The sequence below is a fragment of the Sciurus vulgaris genome, assembly GCF_902686455.1.
Source record: "Sciurus vulgaris genome assembly, chromosome: 2".
Classification (NCBI taxonomy): domain Eukaryota; kingdom Metazoa; phylum Chordata; class Mammalia; order Rodentia; family Sciuridae; genus Sciurus; species Sciurus vulgaris.
In genome coordinates, this window is record NC_136462.1 from 162945998 (window position 1) to 162966008 (window position 20011).

General features: G+C 33.4%; 1 protein-coding gene across 1 annotated transcript in view; it reads right to left on the reverse strand.

Annotated features, from left to right (window-relative positions):
• The window catches only part of MACROD2 (mono-ADP ribosylhydrolase 2), a 2108743-nt gene that overhangs the window by 77001 nt on the left and 2011731 nt on the right, over window positions 1-20011 (reverse strand). Inside the window, exons 14-16 of the mRNA XM_079128517.1 lie at window positions 15041-15118; window positions 2080-2154; window positions 1683-1775 (exon numbers count right to left, since the gene is read on the reverse strand). Coding sequence (XP_078984643.1) covers window positions 1683-1775; window positions 2080-2154; window positions 15041-15118 — 246 coding nt within the window. The remainder of the gene's footprint in view (window positions 1-1682; window positions 1776-2079; window positions 2155-15040; window positions 15119-20011) is intronic.

Sequence of the window (20011 nt, forward strand, 5' to 3'; positions counted from 1 at the left end):
AATGACAAAGGTGGTACATTTAAAGTTATTTCAAATTGAAATAGCATAAATATTTAAGGCTGTACCAAGATAAGTATGATAAAGACAGGAAAGGAAAACATGGTTAACACAAGCCAACTAGTATTGCTTTTTAGAATGAAAAATCAGATTTTAATAAAGAAATTCAACTTCAAGGTCACTACAAAAATAGTAGTAGATTTTGACCTTGCCATTCCACCATTTACAGAAGAGGACTGGCATACCTATAAGGAGGACAGGTAAAACAGGTATTTAACTCTTCAGTAATTAGGGAAATGTTTCCTGTGAGGGGACTAAATGTAAGCTGTTTCTTTTATATGTCAAGTTAAAAAGAGGAAAATGTACACATTGTTTGATGTTCTTTAACCTGTTTGCATTTCTTCAGGTGTGATATACAAAGCAAATAATTTTTGCAATAAAAATTAAGCAAATGGGCACACATTGTGTCTTTTTCATTTTAGGATTGGAGTTGATGGGAACAATATCAAGTATCTGAATCTGAGTAAAGTTGCATCGATTTTCTTTCATCATTGTCAGACATAAAATACTTCAAATATCATTTGACCTACCAGGAACATGGTTTCAAGAGCCTGCACTAGGATTAGCAATGGAGAAAATGTTAGTAGAGACACAGATGTGGAAGAATATTGTGATGTAAATACAGTGGAAAATTTTTGAAAAGTGTCACAATCACTAACTTAGTTTAGCAATTAAACTGTGTCAGTGCCCCTGCCAAGAATTGTTCATAATTTGGAAGCTGTAGTTGCTATTGACCTGATTTTACAATTGAGATCATGTCTGTGTTTTAATTTGGAAGCAAAATTGATCACACTGTTCTATAAACAAGGTCTATTAAGTTATCACCCTGCAACTACTTTGCAAATACCTATTTAAGAGCCATATGATTTAAGATATAGTGCAGCAGACAAATTATTTCATGAGCTTTTGGAAGAGATTACTTTATTTTTGAAAGTTGGGTTCTTTAAGTTCCTCAATAAATACCAAACTTCTTTGACAATAGTTTTTTTTTAAAGAATTTTATAAAATATTTCTATTTTCACTCTAATATATTGGCTTATTGCCCCAAATACTACTTTAATATTTATAAAGTGTTCATTCCTCATTAATCTTCAGAAATCATAACCTCACTCATTTTTAAAAACAGTATTCAATATTATTGTATCCTCAGATTAGCAGGAGAAGCTTGCAATTTAGAAGGTTCATATGATGATGAGTGTATTTTACATAAATTGCTTCTTTAATCACTACCATGCAAAGGAAGACAGAATGAAATCAATACAAAAAGTTAATTTATTTTTTTAAAGCCATCAGATTTTCTAGGAATTTTCCCTGTGATGTGTAATTTTAATTTCTTACAGATCTTCTCAATACTATCGTTTTAAAAATTTAAATTGAACCTAAGTGAATAACAAAAACATCTTCATTCTGTTTGGAAAGGGAAAAACAAAAGGCTATTATAAGTATCTTTGTTTGCTACCTCTAGGTTTTACTCTAGTTTCCAAAGCAGGCTCTGGGTTAAAGGAATGTTCATTTCCCCCCTTTAGGGACTGCGACTGCATGAGGATAACTTTGATAGCTGAGTTCTAGGCAGGGATCCAAAGAAACTCTCTACTCTTGATGGGTTGATTTAGGAGCAGTCCTACCTTTTCCACCTTCCTCTTCTTCTTGGTCATCTGTCAGTGGAATCACTTCTGGCTGCTCCACAATCGTGGCATCTTCTTGGTTTGATGAAAGCTCTAAATAGAAAGAGGCAGATGGAGACTAAGGGATGTTGCTGTTGGAATCATTGACAAAACACAGCGACTACAGCATAGAAAGTTTAAAGTTCTTTTTCATTCCTCTAAGTTTCAAGAAGCACATAAACCAGAATACTGTGGTGACCCTCCAGGATTCATTGCCTCACACACACATGCACGCCACTCACACACACTTTATAGATAGATAGATAGATAGATAGATAGATAGATAGATAGATAGATAGATGTCATGGTTCACAGCTTCATCTCATTCTCAGATAACAATATATTCTGGTTTCAGTACCTTCTGTTTCCATATATGAGCTCTGGGACTCTGTCTCAATTTTTGTTTCATTCTTTGTTGAATCATTCTCTTCTCCTGTTAAGAACAGTGATTGAAAAATAAAAGAAATGTGATATGCATGACCATAGCTTTATCCCTGGTTTGAAAATGTTTCAATCATGCATGGAGAGATACAGAACAGTTTTGAACTGAAACAGAGGGCAACCATGATAGCACTTTTCAGATGATGAAATTTATATCAATTTTTAAGAGATAATTTGGGCCCACAAGTCACCTCTTTGATTGTTATAATTACAGATCTTCTCAGTACTGGAGTTTTAAATTGAATCTAAATGAATAACAAAAACATCTTCATTCTGTTTGGAGTTCAATACTATAGTATTTAGCTCATTAACATACAAGACATGAGTGGACATAATCTGGAAATTATGAAAAAAAGATTTGGTGTGTGGGGGGCGGTTTACTGGGAATTGCATCCAGTAGTAGCTTTACGACTGAGCTATATCCCTAGTTTCTTCTCTTTTTAATTTTGAGGCAGGGTGTTGCTAAATTGCCCAGGCTGGTCTAGATCTTATAATCCTCCTGCCTCAGCTTCTCGAGTCACTGTGATTACAGTCCAGTACCACCAGTTTTGAAATTTTAATATAATTTCTGGATTATATGAGTTAAATACATTTAATTACATTTTGAGAAACAAATATTTTCCCTACGGAGGATTCCAACAAATCAAACACCACTTGCAATTTGATCAAGACCTTTACCCTGCTGATAATTTCCCATTCCTTTCGTTGCACACCCTGTTGTCCAGTGAAACTTTGGGGCTTATTCGGTACTGTAGAAGTGCTGATATATACAGCCCCTCATCCTTTTATCTTCCCCTTTGATCAATGCTCTGTTGGTCTTTTTTAACCAACAGAACATTAAAAAACTTGAGTAATGGGAGCACACAGGGATAAGATGGCATAACAGTTCAACTATTCTCTTAAGATACCTACTGGATATCAGAAAGATCAGGAGAGAATTCAGTCAACTCTTGATTACTTCAAGGCTGATTATCTAGCATTGGTTTTTCTTCCACTTCTCCTGGCTGCTCTCACTTTCCTCCCCTTCAGAGTTTGAAACATTTAAATGCTCATTAACAGAGGAAATAGAAATGTGTTCATTTTGCCTCATGTTAATGAAATATTTTGTGTTGAGGATATTTCACTGTCGAATTAAAAAAAAAAAAAAATCCAGAGCTACAATTGGTGATAGGAACAAAAAGGGGCACATAGAAGCTTGGGCAGTTTACTTGGGTACATCCCTGGGGTAGACAGTATTACTGTTTCAACTAGTCCTTCTTCCTGTAAGAGCATTACATTTTCCTAACTGGTACCATGTGACTGTATAGGCCTCTCTGGGTCAAGCATATGTTGCTACTCCCATTGACATCAGGCTTGTTCATGTGACTTGGTCTAGAAAATGCCACTGGAAGACACATGCTATATACTACATCCAAGCAGAAGCTTAAGATCCATTGCATATTTCCTTTTTTTTTTTTTTTTTTTTTTTTTGCTCCTAACAAAGCATGCTCTATCAGCCTAGATCCTAGAATGAAAATACATATATATATATATAGAAGAGAAAAACAGGGCCAGGCATAAATACAACACACCCTATTATCCAATGAAACTTTGGGGCTTATTTGGTACTGTAGTAATGCTGATATATACAGCCCCTGGTCCTTTATCTTCCCCTTTGATACAACTATCTTTAAACTACCCTCTATATTACTTTCCCTTGATTCATTCTCTGTTAGTGTGACCCCAATGGGAAAAAGTCTGTTTATTTATTTTTTTTATGACATCCATTCCTCCTGAACTCAATTGTTATCAAAAGGCTTTGACAAAATAATTAAAACTAAAGCACATTTACATATTTGATCATTGAAGATAAAAACCTCAAGCTGTCTTTAATAACTTTCTTTCATTACTCCTAGCTAAAGTTCAATGAAATTCCAAGCACTGATAATTCTGCAAAATGTTTCTTTTCCCACATTTCATTCCTCTGTTCCCTTTTCTCAATAGGGTACTTTATGCATCTTTTGAATCTTTCATTTTATTCTCTTATAATCCATTTTGTGAATCAATAGCAGAATGATCTTTTAACACATGAATTTGATCAAGACCTTTCCCCTGCTGATAATTTCCCATTCCTTCCATTACTACTCAAATTATGATCTGTGGGAAAGTGGGAATGGAATGATCTAGACACTTTTTAAAAATGCAGAATTTCGGACCTCACTCCAGCCCTGCAAAATCAGAGCCTACATTTTTATGAGATCTCCATAGATTTGTATGCATGCTAAAGCTTGAGAAGCAATGGTCTATGGGATATAAGTGTATCTGCCAGTTATTGATCCCATAAAAAATACCAGACTTTGCCTAGGTGCTTCATATCTATTATCCTTAATTATCACATTGTCCTGGTAAGGTAGGTATTGTGACCCTCATTCTGCTTTCCATTGCTAGGTCTCCTCACCACTAATACCCCTTTTCTTTTCGTTTTGCCTGGAAAAAAATCTTTTTGCATTTTAAGTTTATAAATTAAGGTCTACCTTGTATTTAGTAAAATATACAAAAATTAAGTGTAAGATTAATGACTCCTTACATACATACACACATGTATCTTTATGAGTGATTATCACCCAGATGAAGACCACTAGCACTTGTGACTTTTTCCTGTTGATGCCACCCCAAGAAGTACAGTTTTGTCTGTTTTTTTTTCATATAGAACAAATGCTATTTTGTATCTTATTTTTTTCAAGACCTGCTGTCTATGAGATTAATCCCAGTTGCTGCATGCATAAAGTAGTCATTCTTTTTCATTGACATATATTATTCCACTGCCTGAATATACTATGCTGTATGAATCTGAACTGTTTTTGGTTTGGGACTATTATGAATAACACTGCTAAAAAACATTTGTCCTTTGTTGCACATATGTATTTATTTCACTTGAGCATGAACCCAGAAGTGAAACTGATAAGTAGTAGTAATGAATTTTGGTTACATTAGGTATTTTGGTCACAGTGATATAAAACTAATAAACTCAACCATGTATGGAGTCTCATTAAATGCTAGCTATATTAGGTGCTGGGAGTAGATTCTAAATAAATAGACTGCTTATCCTCAAAAAGTATATAATTGCAATTCACAGGCATTAAATGTTGAATGAGTTTCTTCTAAGAAGATGTAAAACAGGGTTCCAACCTTTTGATAAAATCACTTCTATAAGATTATGGTATGACGGGGAACTAAGAAGAATGAATAATACATTGGATAACAAAATCAAGACTGAAACACTCAATAAGTGAAATAAGATGAAACTTGATAAGGATAAATGTAAAATTCTAAAAATCAACCTCAAGAAATGAGAGGAGAGGACATCAACCTCATTTATGATAAAAAAAAAAATAGAGCCTCAGGTTTTGAATTCCAGATCTTCTCTAAATTAATGCTAGATAGACACCAGAATGGCTGGATGGAAGGAAAGATCCTATTATAAATCACATCGGAAATAAAGGGCATATTTTTAATTCGTCTCCCGAAAAACATTTTACCAGGATAGCTATTTCCAGTTATCCAAAAAGGATGTTTAAAAATTGAAACATAATGTGAGAGAATTATGTTATGAAAAAATACTTCTATAAAATATGTGTTCAGAAAAACAAAAGTACAGAAAATGTTTGAAATGAAATATAAGGAATAATGAATGAGGAAATGAAAAGATGGACTGATGAAAAGGAAATTGAGTGAGACAATAAGAAAAAATGTCTACAAACCTAAAAGTGTAATGACAGTATTAACATCTATAGTGGATGTTATAAAAGAGAATGAACACTATAGATAACCAAGTTGATGTTTTAGATATCAAACTCTCAAGTGAAAGTACACCAAGGAAGTAAGTATAGATAGTGAGCAAAGGGAAATGAGAAATGATAATAAATAGGATAGAAAATATACTGAGCTTTAAAATAGAAATGATTTCATTTTTAAAATCACATACACACATATGCCCTTCTTTATATCAGCTCAGATAAAAAATTGGAAGGCTGTTATCTCAAATTTCAACATTGATGACCTTTGAATGGTAGGTAGGATTTGAAGTTACAGAATTTTAATTTTGCTAACATACATTTTATAAGAATTGAATATTTTATAGTTTAACACTTACAATGAGAAAATTTTAAAAGTAGAGAAAAAACCCTCAGTGATATCATAGAAGAAAAATTTCTGGCTAAGTTTTCTTTTGTATCTGTATGCATGCATGTGTTCATGTGTTTGTGACTAAAGAGTGTGTGTGTGTGTGTGTGTGTGTGTGTGTGTGTGTGTGTGCATATAGCCAAATTAAATTTCTTTTTCTCAGTTCCTGTTTTACTTGAATTCTAGGAAACTTTCTTGAGAAATCTAACTGGTAACTATCTACTTTTGTGTCTTTGGCAAAATCAACTAGTATTCTCTGTATGCCAACCCACTCATCATTTTTTAAACATATTTCTTCTTGCCTTTGTATCCACTTAACATTCTTTCCCATTTGCAAAATTACTCTTTTCCTCTCCCTAAAGTTCATCATCTTTGGGGGTTGGTGGAGGTTAGATTGTGACACTAGGAAATCTTCTATTTTCCTCTATCTCCTGGTGAAGTTTCCAGGTACATCCATGTTTATTTATTGGGTGGCTGATATTAAGGGGGAACCTTCACTACTGAGTGATGCTTTCTATCATTGTAAATACAGGGAAGTCACTATCATATCTAATCACCACGCCAAGGTCCTTGCTGGAATTTTCTCATTATTTGCAGTTTGGCTTTGTCTGTACAGTGAAGGGAAAGAGGAGCAATCAGGGAGTTGACACACCCAGTCTGCATTCCTGCCTGTCCCTGTACTGCTCTTGATAAATTTGCAGAAGAATTCAATTAGGAGTGGGACGATCACACTTCAACAGGGCTTGGAGCACACTGATCAGGTGGGACTGTCTGAGGTGGCAACCTGAAGTTGTTGATGAATACCAGGGATTTGGTGACTGTGAGATTGGACATTTCACTTTGATGATGACAGGTCATTTCAAAGCTCTTTTTTTTTTTTTTTTTGAATAGTTCTTTCTCCTTCCCTCTTGTCTCTATTTCTGATATGTTTTCACCTGTGTCCTTTATGTATTTCATCAATCATTACTCAAAATAGAAATACATTTATTTTCCTTTTTCTAAAATGAAATTAGTAAAAACTGAGGGAAGAAACGAAGTGCTCATTTTTGAAATTCAAGAATAATCATGTTTGCTCATTCCCAAGCCAAGACAAGATTTGACACATTAGAGACAAGGAATGTGTGAGCTCTTTGCCTGGGAGCAGACCCAGGCTCACCTCATGCTGATGATGCCGGGACCCTCTGGTCCACCTGCCTCTCTCCTCAGTGCACTCAGATATTTCACATTCCATCTTGCTTTCTTGGCCCCATGGGGGCAAGCCTTATATTTGCTTCTCTATATTCAGTCTAGATGAATTCCCCCCACAGTCCTCTGACCTAATCCCTCCTGGCAGAGGGAACAAAGAGCACAAAGGATCCCACAGTTCATGTATATATTTTTCATACAGTGAACTCAATCATCCATACTAATGGGAGGGGACCATTAGAACAGATAATCCAAAAATCCATTCATTATTCTTTAGAAATAGATCACACGATTGTTTCTTGAAGGCCTGGTAATTAAGTTTGGCTCAAGCTAAAGCTCTTGCTTTAATTAATTTGCATAAAAATTGGTCTGGGGACATCAGTCTGGAATTAAGCCTTTCTAGGGTTTTAACCTAAACTCACTTTGCAAATGGACTGTTTTTGAACAAAAGCAACAACTTAGTTTTATTGTTTGCAGATTATTAGATGCTCAAATTTTTCTAAGAACAAAGGCTGTGTCTTTGATGCTTGTCTTAAAGAGACAATGGAAAATGTGCCTTTTTGTTAGCTTGTAACTTGATTGCTGCTAATATTCAAAATTTCACTTTTACCATGCCTAAAAATATCTCAGATTAAAAGCAAAAGTTAAACCTATATTAGCATGAATTTGATTATCTCCTAGACATTCTTGGTTTTCTCCTAGGTCCATTAAAATTTACACTTCTAATGTAAATTATTTCTAAAATTATTTTTTCTTATAGTTATGGAGAAAATGCATTATCTTTCCAGATGCACTGAAGAATATGTAAGTAATGAGACATATTTTTACAACTAAGGGGTGGACACAATATTGTGAATTCCCATCTTTTTGAGTATGCATGTATATACATATATACATACATATGCATGTATATACATATATACATACATACACATATACATACATATATATGCATATATACTATTTCTGTGTATATGTGTCTATATATGTGTATATGTATATACCAAATATATTTTGGCATCAAAATATATTTATACTTTTATTCCTGCCCTATTATTTCATAATAAGCATCATCTACCATCATTACAATCTTTCCAGAAATCTTATTTTGAAAATATGTACAATATTCTATGTTATGGATAAAATTTCAGATATTTTCTACTTCTGTGTGTGCACCCAGGCACCATTAAGCACACTGTTGCAAGTACCATTAAATACAATGTTGTAATGAACATTTTTGTGAATAAATATCTCCATGCTCTTGATGGGTGTTACTTGATGTTAAACTCCTGCAGTATAATTTTTCCATCCAAGTATGGAAATACTTAAGTTTTGCCAAAACTGTAAGCCAGAATGTTATGTCCTTTAGTACATGTGTGTGTTTGGAAACCCTATTCCCACCAATTTTGTGTATTTTCAATTATTCAGAAAGAGAAGATAGCACATTCTGATTTATTTTCATTTCTATAAACAGGACCATCTTTTTCAAGTTTGCAATTATTATATTTCTTCTTTTACATATTATAGTTGACTGTATCCACCATTATGGTATCATACAGATTGCCCTAAAACTTCTCTGTGCTTTTCCCATTCATTCCCTCCTATACCCGAACGCCTAGAAACCACTAATCTTTTTCCTGTCTCTATAGTTTTGTCTTTTCTGGAATGTGATATAACTGGAACCATATAGTTTATAGCTTTTTCAGATTGTCTTCTTTCACTTAATAATAAGCATGTAAGTTTCTGCCACATCTTTTCACGACTTTATAGCTCATTTCTTTTTAGTGCTGAATAATAACCTTTGGTCCTTTTGCTCTAATATTTTATAGTTTCATTTTTACATTGTATCTTTGCTCCTTCTGGAATTTATGTTGGTATAAGGAATGAGATTGGGATTCAACTTACTTTTCCAAATAGCCAACCAGTTGTCTTAATGCCATTTATTGAGCGATCTGTCTTTGAAACATCAGCTAGAATATGTACTGAAATCCCAGATCTACTTGGGTCTATTTCTAAACTCTTCAGTCTGTTTCATTGATCAGCTGTCTACTCCTCTAGCAGGACTATACTGTTAACCACATTTTAAAAACATTCCACATCATTTTTAGTCCATTTGTTATTTCATTGCTGATAATATTGTATCTGTGAATTCCCCATCCCATTTCTAACAGGTTTTTATTTGTATTGTGTGTTGCCCCATCATCTGACACAAAAAGATCCATCACTGTTCTATTTAATCAGGGATTTAAATTTTTATCAGTATAAGATAACCCACTCTTTCTCACTTGAGGCTTTTGGCTAGAATTCTAACTGGATAGACTTAAAGAAGTTTTTCATGTTCTCTTTGATGTTCATTTCCCAAATTTTTTTTTCTAGCTTTATCCTTTAAAAACTTTACAATTTTATTGAATTTCATTAAATCTGCATGATTTTCACTTGATAAAGTAACTTAATTATGCTTACTGTCATAACTATTTGCTTGTGTTTCTGTCATCTTGTTTGATACATTGTGATTTGGTTATACTGCTAGTTACATTTTATTATTAGTTGCATTATTAAATATACTTACATGTTTAATATGAGCTTTTGGGGGATTTTAAAAATTAAGATATCTTCCTTCATATTTGTGATTATCCTACAATTCATCAAGGATGTTCTTAAAATTTTATATTGTTAGAATCTATAACTGAGAACTTTTAGCTTTTGAGTTCCTTTATGGAAGGAAGTCAGCCTTATGTGCAACTCTCCCTGTGCCACAACTTAGTCTTTGTTCTGTAGCCTCTGCCATTAATGATTCCTTTCTTTCCTCACACTTCTTTCCCTTCCTCATTTCCTTCCTTCCTTCCTCTCTTAACCACTTTATAAAATTACAACATAAACAAAAGAAGGTAAACACAAATATATAGGGTTTAATTAAATAACCAAAGGGAAATTAAAAATTATATGTTTTTAAAATAACTGTTCAGCCTACAATTCCCTCTCATGGTCCCCTCCCAGTCAGTACCTCCGCAATCACCAACCTTTAACCAATGCCCTGGGCTGTCAGAGTAACCACTATCTAGATTTTATTGTTTTACTACTGAAATATAATTTTTTAACCATACAATATTTTTTCCTGATTTTTGAACTTGATATCAAATTCTGCAATATATAGATGATCCCTGCAATACATATGATGACCTAACAATATTTTGACTTGATGTTGTGAAAATGTACCCATCAACGATTCTGTTTTTCACTTTTAGTAAGTGTTCAATGGATTACAAAAGATATTTAATATTTTATTAGAAAATAGGCTTTTGTTTATTTTGCTCAACTGTGGGTTCTGAGCACATTTAAGGTAAACGAGGTCTAAACTGTGACGTTTGTGGATGAGAAGTATTAAATGCATTTTTGACATAATTTCAACTCACAATGAGTATTATCAGGATGTTACCCTATTATAAGGTGAGGATGATCAGCACAGGTGTTGTACCTTTTTCAATTTAACATTATGTTTATGACATTCCTCCACGTTTTTAAATGCAATTGTAGTTTCCAATGAGACTTTTTCTTCATCCTTATCTTCCTGTGTAACTTGTATTTTTTTTCTGATTGTTTATCATATCATTCTCTTTATTTCTAGTTTTAAGTTGATTATGATGTGCTAGAATGATTTTCTTTCTCTTTCTTTTGCCTAGGGGCCGTAGAAGTTCTTGGATATGTGGGTTCATAGTTTCATCAAATGATTGAAAATTTTATCCATTTTTACTTAAAAATATTTTTCAATCTGTTGCTCCTACACCTGCTTTCAGATATTCTTATTTATGAATACTATAATTGGAATTTTCCTTCATGTTGTTTCATAGCTTACTGATGATCTTTTCATTTTTTTCCCCAGACTTTTATTCTTTCTGTATTTCAGTTTGGATAGTTTTTCTTGCTACATCTTCAGATTCACTAATCTTTTCTTCTGTAATGTCTACTCTGCCATTGTTTTCCATCAAGTATAATTTACTTCAGACCTGTGGTTTTCATCTCTATAAATTCAATTTGAGTCTTTTTATATCTTCCATAACATGAATTAACATAATAAATATTTCTTTTAGCTTTTTGGGGATATGGAATATAGCTATGATAACTTTTAGCATGTTCTGTCATACTAATTATCTCATCTCTACTATTTCTGGATTGATTTCTATTAATTGACTTTTCTTCTTCTGTGGGTCATACATTCCTGCTTTCTGTCAAATATTGTGAAGGATCTGAGATTCTGACCTACTTGTAAATTAGTATGTTAACTAGCTACAATTCCCTGGATGCTGATGAAAGACTTAGATTTCTGAGGTCAAAGATGAAGATGAACAGTTTAGTGTTTAGATCAATAGCAGTAACCAGCGTCATTTTTCCCATTCCCTCAGCCCAGTTCCCACAGGGTGTCATCAGAGGGACACATGGTATCTGCACAGTTGGTGGGTTGTATCAAAGGGAAGGAATCTCTAATGAGGAGACTCTGGATCTTTTATTATGGACGGTTAAGTATATCTGCTCTTTGATCTAGAGGGAGATACTGCTCCTATCTTCCAAGGCCGTCAGCAAACCTGTTAATTGTCTTTCAAGGTTGTTTGCTATATAAAAATTCTTGATACAACTGGTCAGTACACAAGACTCTGCTCACAAGATGTACAGAAACATGAAAGAGGCACAGAGAATTGTCTTCTGATATTTCTTTTCATTCCTGGAATTTTTGTCAGTTTTACTTTGTGGAATGTGAGATGTATTTATGTACTTATAAACATTCTTAAATATGTTCTGGAATACAAGTAGGTTATTGAGAAACAATTTGATCCTTTAATGTCTCGTTTTTAAGTGTATGAGGGAGGACGAGAGTAGCCTGGGGTCTACTGCTTTTTCAAATTTTTTTATTTCTTATAGACTGCATTTTCTATTGCTTTTTTTTGCTCTATTACAGAAGCAAAACTCTTCTGAGGTCTCCGGGAATTAGCAGCTTTTCCAGTTCTGGCTGGTGGCAATGAGGCCCTCATCCCAGTTCAGGGATGTAATTCCCTCAAAACATTTAGCATTATTTACATAGCCTGGGGTAGTTTCCTTATCAGCTGGTGATGGAGGCATTCCCTCTGTGGGGATTCTTAGAGATCACAAATTCTTTTTCACCTGCATCCGATATCTTATTAAACCACAAATCTGTTCATTGAATCATTCATTTCATTCACAGAATCTTTTATTTCTAGACTTTCTTTTCTTAATATCCAATTCTCAGAAAAAATTTTCAACTTATCATTATTCCTTTATACATAGTCTGCATCATTACTTTATACTTTGTAATTACAACTCTAATATTCTCAGGTCATGTGGGTCTATTTCATCTCTTCAGAAACAGAAAATTGTTTCATGTTCTCTTATTTATTCATTTTGGCAGGAAGCTATTTTAGTATGTGTGTAAAAGATATGATTTTTTTAATTTAATTTTTTTTTTTTTTTGCTACTGGGGATTGAGACCAGGGGTCCTTAACCACTGAGCAACATCCCCATTCCTTTTTATATTTTTAATTTTGAGACAGGGTCTCACTAAATTGGCCTGTCTAAGTTGGTGCGGCTGTTTTTATACTTAAACTACTCCTGCCTCAGCCTCTGGAGTTGCTGGAATTCCAGGCATGTGCCTCTGTGCCAAGCAAGATATTATTTCATGAATTAAAAAAAAAAAAAAAATTGTTTGAAACCCACAATGTGATTTTTTTCCTCTAATAAATATTTCACATGTGTTTTTCTCAGGTGCCTGGGGAAACTTAACAATCTGAATCAGTCTTAATTTAATTTGGGGATAGAGATTATTTGAATATGGGAAGCAACTTTCAGAAGGTAGATCTACTGTGGGTTCATTCTTCCTTTTGGTATATGTATCTTTAGGTTTTCAACCCAAAATATAGGGTGGTGGGTGTAGTATGATACCTTTCCCTTTTCACCAATGGGACGCCAGACATTTTTCTGCTGAATCAGCAAAAATGTTTACCTTCTCCTAAGATAAAAATAGTTTTAAATTCTGGAGATTATTCATATCTGGAGATTATTCTCCTCCCAGGACTTAGTTTGACAATTCTTTGCTATCTTATTAACTCTTGAATGCCTTCAAACTTTTTCTCTTTTTCTTTTTCCCTCTCACACAATACATACAATATATGTATTTAAATATAATTTATTAAGTAATATGCATTATGTGTGCTACATATTTCTACTATATGTGATAAATAATATATATAATGTATATCATACATATAATATATATAGTTTTGTCTAAGTTGTCTAGTTATTTTTAATGAGATAAATGGTCTAAATTATTTTGACTTTCATTACTAAGAGTAGAAGTCTCTTCTTTACCTTTGTTATTTTGAACATCATATACTATAAATTTTAGTTAAAATATTTAGAGCTGAGCATGGTGGCACATGCCTGTAATCTGTTATTTGGGAGACTGAGGTAGGATGATCACAAGTTGTAGGCCAGGCTCAGCAATTTAGCAAGACCCTCAGCAACTAAGAAAAAACCTATCTCAAAAAAAAAAAAAAAAATTAGAAAAGATATTTATATACTTATTTTGAAATAATTATGTTAACACTTTCTTATATTTAATTAGTCTTACCATATAGTTCCTTTTCCTTCCAACTTTTTTGGCCTTGAATTTTACCTTCCTTCCTATATTTATTTATTTATTTATTTTTTTTTGCAGGCCTTTGGTTAGTTTATTCAGAAAGGATATCTGGGTAGCATATTTCTTACTCTTTGTATTCCTGAGAAAATATTACTTTTGACTTTATGCATGAATAATAACTTCACTAAATATAGAAACCTTGTCCTTTAGAGCTCTGGAAATGTTACTTCATTTTCTCTAAGCATTTAGGGTTGCAGAAGAAGAAGGCTAAAGCTAATCTGATTCTGGTGATATTACTTATAACCTGATTTAGACTTTCTTGTATGCTTTGAAAGCCTTTATCATTGATCTTCAGAAATTCCATGAGGCTACACAGGTGTCTGTTCTCATTTGAGTTTTCATTTTCTTTGCCTATAAATATAATGCCTATTCTCATGTTTTGGGCAGAGAAACTGGTTTGCATTAGGAAAACTTTTTCCTATTAGTTTTCTAAAGATTGCTTCATTTGTTTGTTCTATTTGCTCTTCTTGGTATTCCAAGGATATGTAGATTTAATCTCCTGGGTTTATTCTCCATATGTCTCACATTTATTCTCATTCTTATCACACATTCATTTCAATAGTTGCCAATCCAATGCTTATAGAATACAGGCAGGTAACAATAAGCAAAATAAATGAAGCCAGCCTGGTACAAAAATAATGGGTAATGAAGATTGTGGAAAGCAGAAACCCTATCTCAAGATGTCAGCTACCAATCAGCTGGTGTTCAGCACTAAGAAAAAAACTCAAAATTTCATTTTTCCTCATAAAAACTCAAATCTGTTTTTGTAGATGGAATGTTTTCCAATAGGAAAAAAAAATAACTGCAAAAGGATCTCACAACTTACCATTGGGATGATCTTGGTCACACACAGAACGATCTGTTACTTCACTGTCTTTTATAATATTGTCATCCTTTGAAGAATCTGACAACAAACAAACATTTTATCAGCATTTTTAACAGAAAAAAATAGCACCTTTCAGTACTAATATGATAGATGTATGTTCAGGGCAACAGAATTTATTATTTAAAAAAATCACTCAAATACTTAAGTATTTTCATTAATAAATAACTTTTCTTAAAGTAGTGTGTGACATAAACACACAAAGCTTACAAAAGTAGAGATGTAGCTGGGGCATCCGTTTGCAACAAAGAAGAAAATATAAAGCAGGCTACATGCATCAGTGAAAGTCTTAGAATTGCAGGAAAGGATATGAAAGAAAGGCAAAATAGAGAAGATTAAAGGAATATCTAATTTTAATGTTCTTAATGTTTTCAGTACTATAGTTGTTCAGATATGCAAGCCTCGGGTCCTTGAAAAAATCAGAAATAGCACTTTGGAAATCCAGTGGTAATTATGATCATCTTCCCTGGGTACCATACCAGTTGCACAATAGCAATGAGGGAATGCATACCTTCTGTCTCTTATTCATTTACAAACATTTATTAAGGGTTAACATGTGGCAGACACTGTTCTGGATGCTGGAGAGTCAATAGGGAACGTACAACAAAATCTCTGCCCTCATGGAGCTTAAAATCGTGTGTGTGTGTGTGTGTGTGTGTGTGTGTGTGTGTGTGTGTGTGTATTTTATGTAGCCAAAAGGAAGGTAATTCAAAGATATCTAAAAACCTCTAGTTAATCCTGTTTGCATGTGGCTATGGAGAAAGCTGGAGATGGCAGACCTATACCTGTTTAAAAATTAGTGCTCTACTGAGTTTGCATCTCTAAGTTGAATTTTAAGAGAGATGACTTAGATGGAGTCTAAAATTATCATTCTTTCCTTGTTTATTTCTCTTTCCTCTCTTCCTTCCTTCTCAAAACGTGTAGATAGATAGCTTCAAACATTTGGTTTGGAATCTTATGAGAAGGTTTATTTCTTCACCCTGCCACAAGCAACATTTGATGGACAAGTGAGAAACCTGGGTAGTTAACATATGATTCAAATTTAATAACCAGTGAAGCAAGTATACACCTGAAGTGTATGGTTTTAATTAACTGCAAATAATTCCCCCAAGGCAAATGTTTAATTATCTGCACTGCTTCTTATTTCTTTCTGAGACTAACAATAAGTTTAAAAGTCAAAATTTAGAAGCAAAACTGAGCATAGACACATTTTTCAAACTGTTATCTCACTCATGTCAAATTGTTTTAAACCAACTCCTATTAAAATGTGCCTTTTTAATTTTGGAGCTAACATGTAGATTGAAAAAAATCTTTCAAATGCTTTTTTTCTAATTAACAGTGAAAATAAACAATGATTGAAAAAGGAACTATCTGTATTAGGCTAAAATTTAAATGTGAAAGTGTTTCAGTTTTACTCATTTATAGGAAAATGTTATCATTTGATATGTTGTCTTTTACAACACTCATTTCAGTATTAACATTTTAGAATTATCTAAGATTTTACATACATTTAAAATTTATTCATTTGCACTGAACAATAATTCATCATTCTTTTTAACTTACATAAACATTATGTTTCTGCATGATATATTACTTAAGAAGTGTTTTTTTAAAAGATAATTTACATTCATTTTTAAAGCTTGTGATCTAATGATTCACATGAGTGGAAAGCATTTGAAAAATTAATCATTGAGCTGCATCTGTTTTTGTCACCAAAATCTGTGTCTTCAGCAAATTACCCTTTTCAATTTCCTTGGGAGATTGCTTTAACATTACCAAGGCACCTTTTGAGCTCATGTTCTGTGTGTAATCTATATAATGCATTTCATTGAATCCAAGATATCATCAGTTGATATTTGCACTATTATTCAGTGGTACCAAATAAATTCATTATATATGCTAAGATGTATCCTGATAATAAATTAAATATGTGAAAAGTATGCATTTCAGAGATACATTATTTGAGTGTATTCTACGTGTGCACACAAATATACATATTCATGTGAGGACAAGGACTTCATATTAACATGACAGATCTCCAAATCCAGTCTGTCTTTTCTCCAGAAATGATTCTATCTGCACATCTGTCAATAATGTAGGATGAAAGCTATAAGCTTGTGATAGCATTCACAAATAACCAGGTAGCTATGGAAGACTGTTTCTACAGATTTACTCTATTAAAAGGGCTATTTGAATTTTCAGGCTCACAGACTTTAGCAAGACTGGATTTGATCCTATATATTTTAAATTATGGTTTTTATAACATGCTTAGTTATGGGTTTGAAGCAATTAGTGCAGGTTTTCTGTTTAGGAGGAAATGCAAGCTGCACTGCATGTACATATATAATCATTACTCATGAGAGAGAGAGAAAGTATATCTGGTTGTTATGGTCTGAATGTTTGTGCCCCCCTCCCCAAATTCATATGCTGAAATCCCAACTCCTAAAGTGATGGCATTAGGGGGTGGGCCTTTGGGAGTTGATTAGGTCATGAACAGGAAAACTTCATGAATGGGAATTGTGCCCTAACCAAGGGGCCTGAGATACCCTTTGCCTTTTCTATGTGAAGGCACAGCAAGAAGGCTATCTGCTGGGTGTTGTGGCATATGCCTGTAATCCCATCTGTGTGGAGGCTGAGACAGGAGGATTGCAAGTTTGAGGTCAGCCTCAGCAATTTAGCAAGGCCCTAAGTAACTTGGTGAGACCCTATTTCAAAATAAAAAATAAAAAGTGCTGGGATGTGACTCAGCACCCCTCAGTTCAATTCCCAATATCAAAAAAAGGGCTCTGTCTGTGAACTAGAAAGTGGACCTTCACCAGACATCATTAACTCTGCCAGCACCTTGATCCTGGACTTCCCATTCACTAGAACTGTGAGAAATATATGTATTTTTTTGTTGTTTACAAGTTATCCAGTTTATGGAATTTTGTTATAGAAATCTACATTAACTAAGACACCAGTCCATTTATTGTACAACTATAAATTCAACAGCTAAAATGCTTATTAGTTCTATGCAAGTTCTATAAACTACCCTCAAAAATGTAGTTGTTTATATTAAATTCTTATAGCATCTTATCATTTGGCAATATTAAAAACTGCAAAAGAGTTATACCTAATTCTGTTTCAGTGTTTTTTTTTTAAATAGAAGAAACTGGAATTAAATTTATATGTAGATTCTGACTTTCAGAATCTTTGAGGTCAATGTCATATTTAAGGATTTTTAAAATACAATTATTAAATCACATATTCAAGTCAAAGTTCTATACATAGATGTGCTTTTAAGACTAACAGGAATAAAAAGGAAATAATTTCATAAATTTTAAAAATACCTCCCATTAAGAAAATTGAAAAAGATTTAAAAGAATGTTTAAAATTGATTAAAATAAAATGAAAAGCCCCATAAAATAGAAATTTCAAAAAGTAGGCCACTTTTAATGCAGTCACACATATCTACATGAAGTAGTACATGCATGGATTTAATCTGTGGTGACAAATGATGAAACTACTGAAATTTTTATAAATGTATCTATGCTATAAATCAACATAAATACTATCTTTTCCCAAGATATCCACTTAGAACAAACATTTTTAACCCCAGAGAAACCCTGGGTATACTCCAGGAATTCATAAAACTTTTTGGCAAGATTTACAAAAGTGTGTTTATTTTTTGGAAGGAGATAGTTTTTGGTCACATTCTCATGTGGACCTATCTAACTCAGAAAGTTTAAAAAAATAACTATAAAAATTTATATCCCAATGCCTGTGATGCTGCCATTTTACAAAAGATGGCCAGGATGACTTTTGAGGAATTAGCTACCAAACTACCAAGAATTCATCAATGACAAATCTTGAACTTTTAGGTAAATTTGAATTGTTAAAACAGCCAAAAAGTTATTGGGATGTCTCTAATAAATAAGGAAGATGACCTACTTGGCAAGAAACATTTTGTGCCAAATTAGGGGTAAATATAAAATATAAAATGATAGATGATTAACTCTTTGAAGATGATTTCAAACCAGGAAGTCTACAAAATACTTCTAGTAAGATTGTTAGCCCCTAACAACTATTTAGGGTGTCAGGCAATCATTTTGGTATAGAAACTCTAACAAGTTTGTACAAAATAAAGGCTATACACAAATATCCACACACAATATATTGTTTTTCAGCAGTGTGTAAACATCTAAATGAGTATCAGAGCTCAATGCAAAAGTTGCACAGAAATGCAATCACCTGGACTTCCTTTGATTTTTGTAAACCGGTTTGATTATACCAAACAAAACATTTATCTTGGCCTGCTCATTGAAATCTCTGGTTTATTATGTGAGGTAATTAGGATCAAGTAATTTTTCCTTCATCTGAACAGGGTACTTATCTATAGTAAACTGGAGTCTGTGCAGCTGTCTACAGTTTCATGGAAATTTTACAATGACTAGTCCTTTATATAGGAAAAATGCATTCTGCAAAACATCCAGAGAACGCAGATGTCGACGATCTGAACTGTGCGTGGTCCCAGTGAAGTTGGATATACAAGGATGAACTATATTTACCTGAAAGGTATCTGGGTTCAGACAGGACATGGCTCTGGGTGTCAGGGGGCCCAAAAGAGCTATGGATGATCATTTATCTTCATTATGCTCTCATTAACCCCCATTAAAAGGTGGCCAGTCTTTCCCAGAGCTCTGGAATCAAGGTAGTAACAGCCTTTGAAGCACAGTTAGGAAAACTACCATCACAGACAACTAACTTGATAACTATTAGAATACCTGTTCCTAACTCTAGATAGTGAACTTGGGTAAAATCTTATGCTGGGATGAATACTAGTTGAGGATTATGATACAGAGGATTTAGAACGATAAACTTCATAATTGCATGGCAATCTAGTCACCTTACATAACCTCAGTTTCTATAGCTAGG